Raw genomic sequence first — 16,308 nt, 5'->3', positions numbered from 1 at the left:
CCCCCCCCCCCCCCGCCGTTCGCTCGTGTGACCTGGCGATGCTGATGTGTTGCTCCTGCTGCTATTGCTGTCGCTGCAGGAGGGGAGCCCAGGGTTGGAGGCCGCCGCGCAGTACATCAAAGGGGAGCTCCAGGGTCTCGCCGCCCGTGCGGGCCCAGAGTACAGGTGAATCCCACCCTTCCCTGCTTGTTTCTGCCCTTGGTTGATTCCAATCGACCATGAAGATTGTGGCTCCACTGATAGTGATGGTTTTGCTGTTCGGGCGTTGGTTTGTGGTCCTGCACGCTGGGTGTCTCTCGCTGGAACACTTCTAGTATGGCATTAAATTGGAGCAATGAAACTTGGGATGCGACAGAGTGTTGGTTTCTATGCTTTGCTAGCTGCAGCAATCACAGCAGTATCTGGTGTCCAGACTTTAATTCGTTTCTATAAGATGCTGAAGTGATTCTTCTTAGGACAAAAAAGGACAGGAAAATGTGGTCCAAGGCTCCAAGCAGAACAAGTACGGTCAGATCCATGGTAGCTTGAAATTAGCATTTCAAGCCCCTCGCTTCACCAATATTACCAAGCCTACCAGATCCTGCCATCTGCTTAGCATTGCATTACTAGTTGCACCTTTTTTTTTTTTTGAAACTAAAACTTCAGTACTGGGTCCAATAATGCCCAAGGCACTGTAATCAAAGTGGTACTTTCCAGGATTCTTGTCTTTTTACACATCTATCGTTGGAATGAATGCCTTGTGTCTCATGTTTTTGGTAGGTCAAGGGTAACTGGTCTGGGCATTTGTGGAAACAAATAAACATCAGATTCTTGATCCTTAGCTTGTGGAGTCCAATTGCACCAGTAAAATCTTGTTGAATTTTTATTTACTAATCTGGGAATGCCTACCATTATCTCATTTAAGGATTGCAACACCGAGGCTGCGGGTAACAACAACTGATTTGGACAGCCCTTCTATTTTTCTTGTGTTCATTCAGTGGTTCTGATGTACATCTTTCGCTAGTCTGTACTATGAACCATGGAGAAATTAGAAAGTTCTGGTGCATTACCTGAATGGACAAATTTTAGTGTTTGTTTCTTTTTGCTATTTGTCATCTGTTATTGACTCCACTTTTTGTTTTGTCTGTAAGAATAGAGGTGGTTACTGACTTCATTTTTTGTTTCCCCTTGCAGAATAGAGGTTGAGGAAACACTGGTTAGTGGCTCTTTCAGCATGATGTTTCTGCGTCATAGAGTCACACTAGGCTACAGGAATCATAAAAATATTATCATGAGGTACACACATGAGTTTGCTCTCCCATCTTACAATAATTTTTTTCCCATCTGAATTGCAAGCCCGTGCAATAGGTGATTATGAATTTTAAGAAACTATTGAAACTACCAGATCTTGATAGTTCCTACCGTGACAATATTTGCTTCAACGTATGTTAATTCCTATCCATTGCATATATCTAACATATAGTGTTACTTTTTCTTTTGAAACGGTAAATTTCATTCAGAGCTTAAATACAAGATACAGATATGGGGCAAAAATTGCCCCATTGAAAGTTTTCCAGAACCATCTGGATAGTACAATTTCTAGAATGAGTCCAAGACTTGCAAGAGAATAATCAAGAACTAGGAACTGTGGTCCGCCTTTCTTTCACTTATTAGCTCTTTTCAGAAGCAGCAGTGGACATAGTTTTTGATTGCATACAGCATATGGTAGGAGTGGAACCATTGACATCAGCAACATAGATGCATAATAAGTACTATTAATTAACTACTCCGTACAAGTTTTCTATCAAGACAGTGAAATGGTGAACCAGAGTCATAAGCTAGTCTATTGACTTACCTTATTTTAAGTTACATCGCCCATGGCTTATGACGTCCAACTCTTGTAGTCACCCAATTTAGGTTAGAACCCATCAACAGGGTCACTTTATCTATGGTTGGGCTTCTACAGGGATATTAGTGTGCCTACTATCTTGTATCCTTTTAAAGAGTAATTTAAACAAATTATTTTCTAAGATATAACAATTAATTACAGGATTTCATCAAATGTTTCAGAAGATGATGATCCATCCTTGTTGGTAAATGGTCATTTTGACAGTCCACTTGGATCTCCTGGTGCAGCAGACTGTGGTTCTTGTGTTGGTAAGTAACTAAGTACTCTTTTTCTCTTTCTTTTTTATTTTTGTAAGAACGGTCCTTGTTCTTACTATGCAGACTTCTATGAGACTGTATCTTACGGAGTATTTCCTGTCCAGCATCTATGCTTGAGCTATCACGACTCATCATTGACTCTGGGTGGGTCCCTCCTCGACCGGTGATTTTCCTTTTCAATGGTGCAGAGGAACTTTTTCTTTTGGTATGTTACCTAGCTGGATGACCACTTTTCACATTTGTGAAATGCAAATGCATATATAAAAAATGATAATGGTTGTGCTGGGATGTATAATGAAGGTCCATTTTGGTTGACTTTGCTTGAATTTAATCTGAGCTAATTGTGTTCGAAGGTCTACCATTTGATCTTATCAGATGGATGGGTTACCTTTGAGAAATTTCAAAAAACATATTTTCTTGGTGAAAAACTGAAAATAGTTGCAGGGTTGTCCATCATGGAAATTTGTCACTATAAAAGAAACACTGAAGTCTCCAAAACAAATTTTCTTATGGGATATTTTTAAAAAAAGAATCAACGGAGTATTGTAATCTAAAAGAATATGCAAATTTTGTGTTGATTTGTTCCTGTGCATGTTTTTTAACCAGGGCTCACATGGTTTTATCAAGACACATAGATGGAACAGGACAATCAGTGCTTTCATCAATATTGAAGCTTCTGGAAGTGGGGGTACAGGTATCATTTTGTACTTATTTATATTTATTATGTGTTTTGTGCTATTCAAGGCAACATGAGTTCAAGACCAATCTCAAATCTTATTTTGATAGTTCTTAATGTGTCCATGTTATCCACTTCATATTCCATCTGACGAATGATTTACCTAGAAATTATCGCTCTCAGTAAGTAACTTCTATTGCATATATTAGTTTCACTAGATATATACTCTCATCAAAAAAATAAAGTATGAAATATTCTGATTGAGTAGCTGAAGTTTTCATGTGCAGATATCTCTTCCTGCAATAAGGGTTCAATTTTGTCCTATGTTACTTGTTCATCGGTGGTTAGGTTGTCATGTTGTCTTTAGATTTTTATTTCTGCTTTCAGTGGAATTGCTGGTTATTTCTTTCATGTAGCTTCTATAGATTCAAAAGGCCCACCAGTTAGACTTATCAAACATTTAAGTCTTCAAATTTAGATTGGCATGTCCAGAATGTTAAAACCCTTGCATTAATGTATGGGCAGGTATTTTTTGTTGAATATGTATTCGTTCTTGTGTATTGTCATGTATACAAGAAACCTTATTGGAAACAGAATCACTCTATTCCTCTGTTGGAATCAACTCACTCGATCCCTCTCTTTAGCTTGAACACAAAATTTTATGACAGATAACACAAGTAGCTAGTAACACAACTTTGTATTTTATTAATCTTATTAATCTTATAGCTTCACACTACAAGCTTACAACAACTCACTTGATCTTCTCAACCAAGCAATACTACTAACTTGATCTTCACGGTTAAGTACTGTGCTATTAGCATACAATAAACAAGCTTCAACATTTCCTATATCATATAGCTTCAGCTTCGTTTTTTCACAGCCATAAGGGTGCTGCCTCTTTTCAGCCTGATGGGCTGTGCTGGGTGCGGCTGCGGCAGCAGCAGGTGCAAAAACAGCTACAGTAAAATTACTGTACAGCTGCGTCTTACAGCTGCTGCAGCCTCAGCCAGCAGAAGCAAGCACGCCCTGTAGTCTATAGTCATGTTGATCAGTCTGCTTCAATACCTACCTAAACAGCGCAACTCACCATCTGTTGTACTACTTTTACAGATCAAGTTTAAAACAAACTTGGTTACCAAATTCTAGCTATTATGTTGATCATTAAGGTAAAAGTTAAGACTTTCAGTGAAAAATATGAATCAGCTCTATTTTATTTATTCAAACTTGTCGTGATTTATGATTTATGATTAAGATCTAAACAGGTTCTGGTATTGCTAATGCTGGATAAGAAATAATAGACCTATTAATGATTTTTGGTTTTGTTAAGACTATTTGCTGATTTCAGATTTGAGTTTGATCCTAGCAATTTGTCTTTTTCCTCACCAGATTTAGTTTGTCAATCTGGACCTGGATCATGGCCTTCTCGCATTTATGCTCAGACTGCAAAGTACCCTATGGCAAATAGTGTTGCTCAGGTTCTTGCTCCTTACCTTGTTTACTCAGCATAATTACTTATGTAAGTTGTGGAAGGGTTGATAACTTTTGTATGTCTGCATGTGGAGTGAGTGTGGGCCATAGTCACATAAAACAGAGTCAAAGGCATCGACCCTTGATCTGGGCACACAGGGTCATTGACTGCGTTGGGGTTTACAAGCATTTATAGGTAGTCAGAGCTGTATTTGCAGAGAGAGGTCCCAAATTGCACATTTGAATCTTGCCTTTTTTTTTTCTCTCAAAACCATGGTTATTAAGGCGGTAAGTCGAGATGTGGCGACCTGCCCATTCGAGTCAACTAGGCGTTTAAGGCGTGTGCAGTGAGGTGACACCATACACGTGTCATAAACAACATCTGTTTATTAGCAGAAGATAGCAGTACAGCCCATGTAAGAGCCAATTTCAAAATGATCAACAAGCAAAAACAGAGTAGTAGAGCACCCTGGCACTAGTAATAAACAAATCACAAAGGCACAGATCACTAACTGTAGTTGAGGACACAGATGAATAAACTAAATAAAGTTATGGAGACTAGAGCACACATTCACACAAAGCATCTTTCCATACAACATGAGGCCACAAGCACAAGCTTTGAGCACCTAGCAGTCTAATATCCATCCAGAAACACAAGTAACAGTGTAAAGTGCATAATACAGACCTGCAGACTACGAATCATATCAAAAAAAAAAAAAAGAAAGAGGAGGCATTACACATCCAAGAGAAGCTGGAGGAAGGGAAACAGATGCTCACACATAAATGTCCCGTGAGGTTGCAATGCCAAGCTGAAGGAGACTGGAACTGGCGGTGCAGTGGAAGGGGCTGTGAATCCAAGGCACTAATCAGCAGAGAAGAGGGCGGAGGGAGGACTAGAGGAGGCACAAATTAGTGGAGAAAAGCAAGGGAGGGGTTAGTTGATGGAGAAGAAGAGGCGGAACGGCTGGATTGCACCAAAGAGGCCGAACAGCTGGATTCCACCAGTGTGCCACCAACTCACCAAGAACCAGTTGCACGCTCTCTTCCATTCCCCCGCTTCGTTAATTGGCACACTGGAGAGATGGCTTAGGGCCTTGCGGGAGCTGTAGGCCTGCGATTTCCCGCTGGCGTGCAACTCCCATCAGTCTCTGCGCGCAAATCTCCCATGCATTGTGGTACCGTAACTTTTTCGTGTGCGCAACTCTTGGCCGTGCTCATTCCCAATCTCCCTTTGATTCGCTTTTTTCATGCCTGCAACTACCGTGGCTGCGTTCATGCCCAATCCCCCTCCGATTTGCTCGTGCGGCGCCTGCCTCAGGCTGCTCGAGGCATAAACGTTGCCAAATCATGCCTAGGCGATGACGATTGGTCATGGTGAGGCTGACATCCAGAGTGGAAGCCATATCACCAGAGAATGGAGAACCAGACCTGCCTGGAAAAAGCACAACCTAACAATATATGTTGAATGGCCTCATCGTCCTGGTCGCATAAAGGGCTGTGACTTGAATTTGGCAGCCCTCTCTGCAAGCCTATAAGCCGTCCAACATCTATTGTGTGGAAAGACATTTTTATTGCAATTAGGCAATTATTTCTGCCTCACTGGTCTGCACCTTTTATAGTTCTAAATAAGCTTAAGCTCATTTGTTTCTTGGTTAACGTCTACATGAATACTTATCAAAATTGTTAAGATGTTTGTTTATGAGGCTTGGTCCATCCTTACTGCAGCCAGTGTCATCTAAGGTTATTACTTCTGTGCAATCCAGCTGATATGTTTGGATTGTATTCCCTATATGCAGGATATGTTTGGAATAATCCCAGGTGATACAGATTATAGGATATTTGCTGAAGACATTACAAACATTCCAGGACTTGATATTATTTTTGTTCTTGGTGGTTATTTCTATCATACTTCATATGATACGTTGGAGAATCTACTGTATGTATTAAACTAGAGAAAATTTTGTAATATTTTGTATGAAGTAATATAATTGAAGAACTATCATTTCTGTACTAGCCCTGGAAGTATTCAAGCACGTGGTGAAAATTTATTCAACCTTGTGAAGGCATTCACAAATTCGATGCTGTTAAAAGAGAATGAGATATCTAATAAAGCTGCTAAGGATGGAATTGAAGATTTGCGGGCAGTCTTTTTTGATTATTTGACTTGGTTCATGGTAAGTTACTCTGTATTCTTGCAAATTTGCAGGATAACACTAATTGGGTATGAGCACTGGTTCTGAACAATGTACATTTTTCTCGTTTTTCAATGTTTCATATGCATTTTTCATTGCTTGTGAATTTTGATTAATTTTAATATCCTTCATTCCTATACACAGGTGTTTTATTCTCGTGATATCTCTCTGATTCTTCACAGTCTACCGGTAGCCATTTTTCTTCTTGTACCGCTGTTCCTGAAGTTCCCAAACATTACCTTGATGTCATGGTTTGTAACTCTTCTAGGTTTCATGAGAGGTAAAGTGATGAAATGTGGAATATACATTGAAAATGATACCATATTGATGGTTATAAATTTTTTTGTATGAGGAAAGAATTTTTATGTGGAATTAGAAGGGAGTAGAGGATAAGTTTGGTTGAGTTTAACTCAAGTATCTAGAATAATGTTTATGGAGTTTAATTCAACAAATTTTATTTATAGTTTTGTCTACTCCCTAACCAAAAGAAGCTTACCAACATTACAATGATGTTTTTATTAGAACATATAAATGATGAACTTAGCTTTTGGTATTTGCTTTGGTTAAACATTTGAATGTTGCTTCGATAAAATCACAACTTTTTGATAGTTGCAGTACTGCTTGATTGTGCTTTTGCAATTTTGTGAAGTTTATGAAGCTAAACTTGCGATTTCTTGAGTTCTTGATTGTGCTTTACTCCTTTTGCAAATTCGTGAAGTTTATGAGAAGTGCTCAATCTAAGGAAAAAGATTTATGAACATTGCAATCCCCATGTTTTGGCAAAATTAATCTGATTAGATTCTAGCATTAGTGCTAATCAATTCATGTATTACATAGTCACATGATTATGTACAATATTCTGCTTGCGAACTATAATGCTTCTCACTTATGGTTGCAGGAATGTTACTCCATGCATTTGGTGTCATCCTTGCAATATTTATTCCTGCTGTGGCTGCAGCATTAAGATTGTTATTCACGAAGAATGCAATGAATTGGTAATTATTTATTTTCCTATGTTTCAGTGCTCTCCTAGGAAATTAAAAGCAAATCAATGTGTCTGAATCCACCCTCTACCCAGTTGTGACAGTATTGCTTCTAGATTTGTGTATCCAGCCCCTCATATGTCATATCTATTCATTATTTGGATATTCTTATTCCCCTCTTTAACATGTTATCCGTTGCACACAATAAGATATGTATTTAGATCTACAAGTCTAAATAGTATGAGTTTGCACTTTGCAGTGATCATTCAAAACTGATCCATATCGCACTATCTTGTCTTTACAATGTTATTTCACTTGCTTGCAAGACAGCAAGAGTATGCAATGAATCTATGTATGAACTAGTCATGAACAGTTGTTGCAGTAGTGTTTCATATTTCCTTTTTGAAACCTGAGCCACTGGTGTAGTTCAGAGAATGAGCTCAGTTGTCACATGATTTTGTTCTTGTTTTTACACATGTCACCTATGTGTCATCTCTTTCTTTATGTATCTGAAAACCTATGAAAGAACAGTTCTGTTTTTTTGTAATTTTACTTAAAATTGTTACCAATCAAATTTTATCTTATTGCATGTTTATTGCATCGGTGCAGGTTTGCTCACCCTTATTTGGTGTTCCTTATGTTTGTCCCTACTTCATTGATTGGTCTATTGCTGCCGAGGGTTACATGGGTATTTTCCTTAACACTACTTTGTGCTACACTTTCCGTTGTTTTTTTTTTGTGTATGTTTGTGCCTGTATGTCTATATCTGGTCACTTCTCTTGTTGAATAAAAAAAATACAATGAAAAGTATCAGATGTTTCTTTGTATTAGCAGTTGATGTTACAAATAGTAATTTACTTACACGATCATCTATTTCTGAATTAGATTACTTTCCACCCAGAGAAATAAGAAAGGATTTACTGATTGGATGCTTTTGCTTTTGACCTGTCTGCCCTGTGCCCTCAGCACATACATTTTCTTTTATAGGATCATTTTGGTCAACAAACCAATGACATGGTAGAGGGAATCAACCATAGTACTTCGTTAATGAGAATGAATGATTATTATGGGTGTTTACAGGTATAGATACACAAATATTTGAAGAGATGTAAAATAAAGTGAGTGCATTAGGAAGAAAAGGCCATTTTTTTATTGCAATGGAAGGAGCTTTGCTTTTCAATTAAGAAGAAACAGAATTGACCCAGTTTATGAAGGAATTACTGTCGCGCAGTTTATTCATGGGAAACTGGTGAAAAAGCTAAACACGACAAACCGGATGACTAACCCTAAGCAACCCATTAGCACACAAAGGTAATGCACACTGACGGGGCACACCACACGTCATCGTTGCTGAGCTTATCGTAACTTCACAACAGTGATAAGCAGCTCCGACTTCCCACGGCGAACATCAGCCAGAGCTCATAACGTGTTGCCACCTACTCACAACCAGCCCCAACCTCCAAGGAAAGGGAACACAGCTTGTCATCGTTGCTGCCAGCTCTGACTTCGCCACTGCAGATCCACTCTAGGAGACCCAGAGATACAATGCAAGCAAGCAACAACCCCGAAAGAGCCTCACCTCATTGAAACCCAAGGCTACAAACCAAAAGAGCCCTGCCTCATCAAAACCCAAGGTTCGCAGACAAGCACTAAATGTCTCACACGGACCAACATCCAATAAGGCGGTGCAGGATCTTCTAGGTGACATCTTCAGGAAGGATACGACACAGAGCACCACCATCACCTCCCCTAGTTTGAGTTTTCTCAGAAGAACCGTACAGGATGAGAGGTGCCTCGACGACACTTCCGAAGAAGGGAACGGCTCCAAAGTGTTGCCGTCATCGGCTCTGGCTAGCACTGGCCAAGGCTTTTGCCCTGCACGTTCCACCTCACCCGTGCACAAAAAGACTGTACCACTGCTCATCAGCTGGTCCTGCAAGCACCGCAGCGTGATCAGGAGACCAACACATGCGGCCAACACAACTGCTTCCATTGCCTGCCGTCAGCCACTGCAGATGGAAGGCCATACCCACTGCATGTCAATGTGAGCATCAGCACAGCCCGAGTCAACGAGCATGCACACATTGTCGCTGTTGACGCGAACCTGAGCAGGATCAGCACCTCCTATGCCGTGCCTACACACCTGATGCTCGCCAGCCTCGCCTTGAGTGGCCTTGACGACGAGCACCCACCATCGGCCGTGATAGGACAGATCCACCCAGGGGACAGCAGATCTGGCCGCCAGGACGCTGGATCCCACGATATCCAGACCGGATAACCGCTAGTTGGCCCCTGTAAAGCACAAGTGAGAAGGACATGAGGGGTAGAAGGAGAGTGTGACCGAAGTAGCTCCTCGTCGCCACCGTCCTTGCGCCTGCAGGGACTTCTTTGTGGTGTGCTATGGAGACAGCGAGGGTGGGGGGAGACTAGGAGGGGAGGTGCGGCGGCGGTTGCTCAGATCCTCCTGAGCTGCACGACGGGGTTGACGTGGGGCCTTTGGCTTTCTTGGCGTAATGCTATCTAGTAGTGCAAGAAAGGGCCAGCCATGCATATGAATACGAGCAATATTGCAAGAGTTATAGGCCATATATCTTGAAATGGATGTCGTAGTAATCTAGACTACTTGTGCACTACATTAAGGATGACCATGTTTAGAAAGTTTTATTTTTCCTGCCCTACTGATCCAGAATTCTTATGTGCATATAAGTTCATCTTTAGACGAGATTTGACGGCATCCTGAAATCTGCATAATCTGTCTTATGGATAAAACATTTAGCATGTAGTTTCCATCTATTGGGTGTGAAGCTGCTGTTGAACTGAATATAGTTTGTTCGTTCTGATAAATTTTTTGTATTAAACTCTAGGGGCTATCGGAGCAAGCACACTTTTGGGGTGCTTTTGGGTTGTATTCTTTAATAACTATGGTAAGATTTTCAACATCTTTAAGCTCCTGTTATTTTGACACATCACAACACATTGGAGCTGCATCAACTATTGATTAGTTATCCTTAACTGCATCCAGTTGCAAAAATATTGTAGTTTATGGATAGGTGTCCTTAAAAAAAATGGTTATTGTTATCTCTATGAATGCTGACATTGAACATGTGAAAAATGATGCATGCAGATTCATATTGAGAAGTACAACAGTAAAGTTATACAAACTTAGTAGCTTTCATAGATATTACAATAGGCTATAGTTTTATTTTAGAGATCATGAACAGGTTGAAATGATTGCTTTAGTACTGCCTGTTGCACTTGTGCTGGCACTTTTGTGTGTACTACTCAGGATCTTACTAGTCATTATTATCTAGAAAAAAACACTGATCTGGTTACATAATTTATGATGTGGATTTCAATTTTGGGAGGTGATCTGTGAGAGTTTACTTTGGGATTTTGTTTTCTGGTTTATTTTAGCAAAGGGAGAGAAAAGGGACAAATTGTTAGATATGAACTAGTGATAACTATTTTTAGTGCTTTTCCTTTTGGAATTTATTTGGTGGAGAGGGGCAGTGAAAAGATGACTGACAAGTGACAAGGCTCTTTCTGATAGTAACATTTTGCTTCCTGTACTGTATGTGGTAATTTTGTTCCATATGTATGCACACTGACTAGCGAATCGTAAAAATAAAAAAATAAATGTTTGAAATTATATTAGTCAAATCATGTTATAGTCACATTTTACATGCATATAGATGTGAGCATGATAAGCACATCTATACATTTTTCAGAGGAAATGGTTTTATCTTCATATGGTCCTAAAGTTTCTTTTGAGGGCAATACAGTAGGGGAAGCCCCTATTGTATATGGTCCTGAAGTTACCTTGTATTTTATTGTACTATTTTCAACTAATAATTTGTATGATCAGTTCATGCTTGGTCTATTCATTTTATGCAGGCCTACACGCTAGCTGGGCTGAGTGGAGGTTTTCTAACATTTTTCATTTCCATGTCCATGCTTCTTGGGCGATTTATTTCTAGCATCAATAGGAAGCAATGGAGCCAACAATCACCTAGGTGAGCAAATTCCACTGTTCTTATTAATTCTCCTTCAACTATTTTCCACATCAATGTGATTCAGTCAAACACAACACAATTATTTCTTCACTTCAATACAAATCTATATTTTGGTTGCTCACTTGAATATGCCATAATACCTTCACTATGAGGTTTGTATTGATTCAGTATGTGGACACTTTGAGTTACCATCTTTTTTAGAGATATTCACTTGATATAGAAAAAAATGGTAACACCATTGCACATTGCATTTTTTTACCTCTTATTTGTTCTATATCAAATTTCACATATTTCATGCTCTTAATACCTTTTTAATGTTAATTTTGGCCCCTTGTTATGATCAGAATTGATGATTTTACCTGAAAATTTCTGTCTCCTATCATCCTATACTGTAAAATTTTCAAACAGAATGCCTATGCTAACCCCACATCCAACTATGACAATATGTTTACTTGAAGATCTGGTTTGAATATCTTTGATTGAGACCAATAATGTGCAGGTCGTTGGTTGCGTATGTGCTGCCTATGATCCCATGTCTCCTTTATGGTCTTTACTATGGCGGATTCCTTATCCAGTTCCTGATTGAAAAGATGGGCATGATGGGATCTCTTCCAAAACCATATGGTTAGTATGCTACAGCTGATTTCAGTTGAGAATTTCTTCAAGTACTTGTGTCATTCAAAAGTTTTGTGAGAACAGTTGCATTAAGGCAATTATCGTCCAGGACACCCTAACTTTGTGTTGTTTGCTGACCGATGCCTGTAAAATTTGGTTTGCCTCCAGTGCATTCCTGTGTTGTGGGTCCTTAGATGTAATGCACTCCCCTTGTTAAAATATGATTTCTTCACCTTCCATCTTCTCTTATAATGATTTGCATGTTAATTTTTCAAAGGTAGTAGGACATGTACCTGACTTATAGAAAAAATAAGGAGTAGAATACTGGTTTTTGGGCTCCACTATCAGACTTGGGCAAGGCAAGATAGACCTTTAACGAAAAGACATTGAGCCAGATACTTGAGAAGTTGAGATTGGGCACGTCAGAGAAGGCAGCACCCAAACCCAAGGGATGGGGTAGATGAGGATCTCTCCTTGATAATTCAATGCATAAATTTAACTGTACATCCTGCAGCAATCTTTATAGATGAGGTGCCTTGGTCCATACATCTGGGATGGCTGGTCTCCATGACACCTTGACTTTGGCTAGATTTTTTTTTCATCCCTCGACTCCAAAACCTTCAATATGGCGCGTCCTTGAGAGCCAGACTTGTGATGGAACAGTATTTTATGGCAAATGCCACAATGGATTGCGTCAATTAGATAGTCAACTTGCCCTGATTTACTTGAGTATTGGATATGCTACTAGACATTATAAGCTTGAATGGATTATGCTCTTTCATTGGATATATTGCATGCAGCATGGGTTACTATTAGATTCAGAAAAAAAAAATTGTAATTAACCAGTAAACTCCAGCAATTGATAGCGTCATTATTTGGCCGTTTTACAGGATATTTTGTGCCTGATGTTATTGTTGGAGCTGTAGTTGGATTAGTGGTTGGTTGGTGTTTTGGTCCTCTAGCACCTGTTGCTGGTCGTTGGTTGTCGAAGACCTCAATTCTCCATGTCTTTCTGCAAATTACAGTGGTTGCTTTGGCTGTCTCATCTCAACTGTTTCCTTACAGCACTGGAGCACCAAAAAGAGTTGTTCTTCAACATACTTTTATTACAGGTTCGCTGCTTTTAGATTCCCTAAATTGTAGCAAAAAAATAATGTATCTCAATTTTGTATAGTGCAACCAAATTAATATAAAGAACTGAGACTAGTTAAGTTTGAGGCTTGGAGTCCTCTTCTGCTCAAATCTTGGTGCCTTCTTTCTTAGTACAAAAAGTCACCTAATTCATCATGGATGGTCTTCTTTCCAAGTTTTGAATCAAGTGAAACAAAACTCTATTTCCGTTTCATGGTCATCCTGTTCAATGTTTCATTGTTTAAAATGCTGTAACAATTTAAATATTCATTGATCCTTTGAAAGTCACTTTTTCTAGAGCTGCTTTAGACTGTCAGGTCTAATTTTCTTCTCCATGGAATAGTAATAGGGTTTCAAACTTATTTATCAGTTGTAAATTTTTTGGTGTATCGGTGGAAAAGATCCTTGTTTTTGGCCCCTGCTGCAAAAACATGTCCACTTTAGGAACCTATTTTACAATTTATTTAACTGTAGTCAGAGGCTCTGAATATTTGACATTTGTAATTTTTTGCCTTTAAAATTTTTACTTCTTTCATAGTAATCTATGTCACGAGCAGTAAAAATTGTCTTAAGCATATCTTTGTCCTTCCCGAATATCATTTGTTCTAGGTATTCCCATAACATTCCTGTGAAACATTATGCTTGATCTTTTTTCAGATGGTAATAATGTTATAGATTCAAGCTATGGTTTCTCTGTGGTTGATTCTAACTCATTGGAGTTTCTTTTCAACAATGCACCTGAGGCCGCCAGATGGCTGAAGGATAACTCTGAGTTGTCCTTTGAAGAAAAACATCAGTCTGATAGAAGCTCATGGTTGGTGAGTAAACATAATTGTACAGTTGGATAGTGTAACATTGAGTGACCTTGCAAGTTCCCTTTATTAATTTTCAACACATACTGTGCCTTTATGAATGCATATGATGAAAGTACACGAAGCAATATTCAGCAATATGGTTGTTTCATTTTGCAGGCTCTGTACCCTGTCCCGTTCTTGTTCTCTGGAAGTTTAAGATTTCAGGCACAAACTGAAGAAATTAGAAAATATCACCAGCATTTCCCTCAGTTAGCTGTTCAGGATATCTGGGATAACAATGGGCAGCGAAGGGTGCATCTCAAACTTTCACTTGGGTATGAGTTATATTTTAATGCATATTTATGAAACCTGTAAATGGTACCTTTTTAATATATGTATACTTCAATTTACAATTTTATATGTTTCAGTTCCTTATCAGAAATTTGGACCTCTGTGCTCAATATTACTGGGCCACTATCAAATTGGTCCTTTGCTGATAACATGCTCCCAGGTGATTGCAATTATTCATGCTGTTTACTTTTGTTTGCTTCCATTAGACTCGCTGGATAATAATTTGTTCTGTTTATCTCATTAGCTCCTCAAACTGTAAGTGGCGGGCCACCATCATATATTTGTCGACTCAGTGGAAAGAGTGATATGGATTGGTCTTTCTGGTTGGAGGTAATGATAATATGCCCTGCGAGCAAACCCATGGGAATCACTGCCAGGCTATGTTTTTAATTGATGTTTGAATTTCCATTAGTTTGTATGTTCAGTGAGTGCTACATGCACTAGTCCAAAAATGTATAGGAAGCTGAGTCAGTAAGACCAAGTGGCCAATGTATACTGTAAAAACACAGCAGAGTTTTAGTTACTCCATTCCACTTTACCTGTCCAATTGTCTTGAGGCACATTCTGAGGTATAAATTCATGAGACTTCACACAGATTCCTGGTATCAATTTGGTCTTCTGTCACATAATCATGGGTTTGATAGTTATAACATTATGAGGTTAAATTCATGAGAGACTTCAGAGTCGTGATATAAATTTGGTCTTCTGTCATATAATCATGGGCTTTATAGTTATGTTTCACAATGTGCTGCTTAGATTTCACACGAGTTGACAATATGTTCTCATCCATCTAGCACTGTTGTCCTCACTCCAACTTGGCCTACTGCCATGGACAATGATACCATGTTGTCACCTTGGGTGAAGTTTTAAAGGAGATGTTTAGAGCCACAAACCTGGGCTTTATATAACAACTGCTATGCCAGGAATCTAGATAGTAGGAGTTCCTCTTTTTTTCCTGACTAATCATAATATTTAGGTTGCCATTGTGAATTACCATGATGTGTTTATTTTATCTGGTTATCAATCTTTGTTGGCATATTGTTTGGGTTGCTGTTGTGTATTACCATGGTATGTTGTTGTGTTTGTTTTATTATTTGACTGTCAATCTTTGTTGTCATGTTATTTGGTTTGCCTGTGCCATTGTGAATTACCATGATATGTTGATGCTTTATCACTGAAGTTATTTTTTTTTTTCTCAATTGTTTGGCTGTCAATCTTAGTTGGAGCTCCTTTTCTTGCTTCTCACCGTTACATTGTTTCTGCACGAGTTGTGAAATGTCTTGTTGATAAATGATTTGAATCATGACAGGCAAACTCTTCTGATAGTCTGAGAATTGATGTCGCGGTACTTGACCAGTATCTTGTTGACAGCACAAAGAAACTGAAGAGCCTCTTCCCAAGTTGGGCAGACTTGACAGCCTTCTCAACATTTTTCTCAACGTATCATTTATGAGGCGGCCAAGTATTTGTTGTCCAACAAGTGTAAATCATTTGTCTTTTGTAGAGGGGTTTTGTAGAGGGGGAGATATGGAACTAGTCCTATACGTTTCGGGGCTATATGTGGTTTTCTTATCATGATCAGCTGGCCCTGAGCCATGAAGAAGCTGGTGGTGGTTGTAAAATCTTTGTAACCGTACCTTGATATAGCCGTGAATCACACAAGATTGTAAGAATCTCAATTCAGTGTTAAGATTTTACTACTTTACGTCCTTACCATTCAAAACTGACGGCATAACTGATCACTCATGTCCCAAGTTTTGTTAAGTTCTAAAAAAAAAAAGAAACAATGCATCGACTTAAAGTAGTTTCTAGTTTGCCTAAGGTATGCAAACCTCGATAAACACTAAACCTAGGTCATGGTTTCACTTGCTAAATTTTAGCTAGCTAAACTTTAAGTCACTTTAGTAGCTAAAGTTCCAAACACATTGACTAAAAGGAGTT

General features: G+C 39.0%; 1 protein-coding gene across 1 annotated transcript in view; it reads left to right on the top strand.

Annotated features, from left to right (window-relative positions):
* The window catches only part of LOC8057311 (endoplasmic reticulum metallopeptidase 1), a 16,536-nt gene extending 456 nt beyond the window's left edge, over window positions 1-16,080 (top strand). The window contains 20 exon segments of the mRNA XM_021453658.1: window positions 1-165; window positions 1,174-1,275; window positions 2,030-2,136; window positions 2,250-2,350; window positions 2,752-2,839; window positions 4,208-4,296; window positions 6,085-6,224; window positions 6,303-6,462; window positions 6,625-6,760; window positions 7,379-7,475; window positions 8,073-8,151; window positions 10,328-10,387; window positions 11,358-11,476; window positions 11,976-12,100; window positions 12,982-13,203; window positions 13,880-14,040; window positions 14,194-14,351; window positions 14,445-14,527; window positions 14,612-14,697; window positions 15,677-16,080. The exon segment at window positions 1-165 is cut by the window's left edge and continues 9 nt beyond it. Of these exon segments, the coding sequence (XP_021309333.1) occupies window positions 1-165; window positions 1,174-1,275; window positions 2,030-2,136; window positions 2,250-2,350; window positions 2,752-2,839; window positions 4,208-4,296; window positions 6,085-6,224; window positions 6,303-6,462; window positions 6,625-6,760; window positions 7,379-7,475; window positions 8,073-8,151; window positions 10,328-10,387; window positions 11,358-11,476; window positions 11,976-12,100; window positions 12,982-13,203; window positions 13,880-14,040; window positions 14,194-14,351; window positions 14,445-14,527; window positions 14,612-14,697; window positions 15,677-15,820 (2,422 nt within the window). The 3' untranslated portion in view covers window positions 15,821-16,080.

The sequence above is a fragment of the Sorghum bicolor genome, chromosome 2 (assembly GCF_000003195.3).
Source record: "Sorghum bicolor cultivar BTx623 chromosome 2, Sorghum_bicolor_NCBIv3, whole genome shotgun sequence".
NCBI classification, from domain to species: domain Eukaryota; kingdom Viridiplantae; phylum Streptophyta; class Magnoliopsida; order Poales; family Poaceae; genus Sorghum; species Sorghum bicolor.
This window is presented reverse-complemented; position numbering and strand designations above follow the sequence as displayed.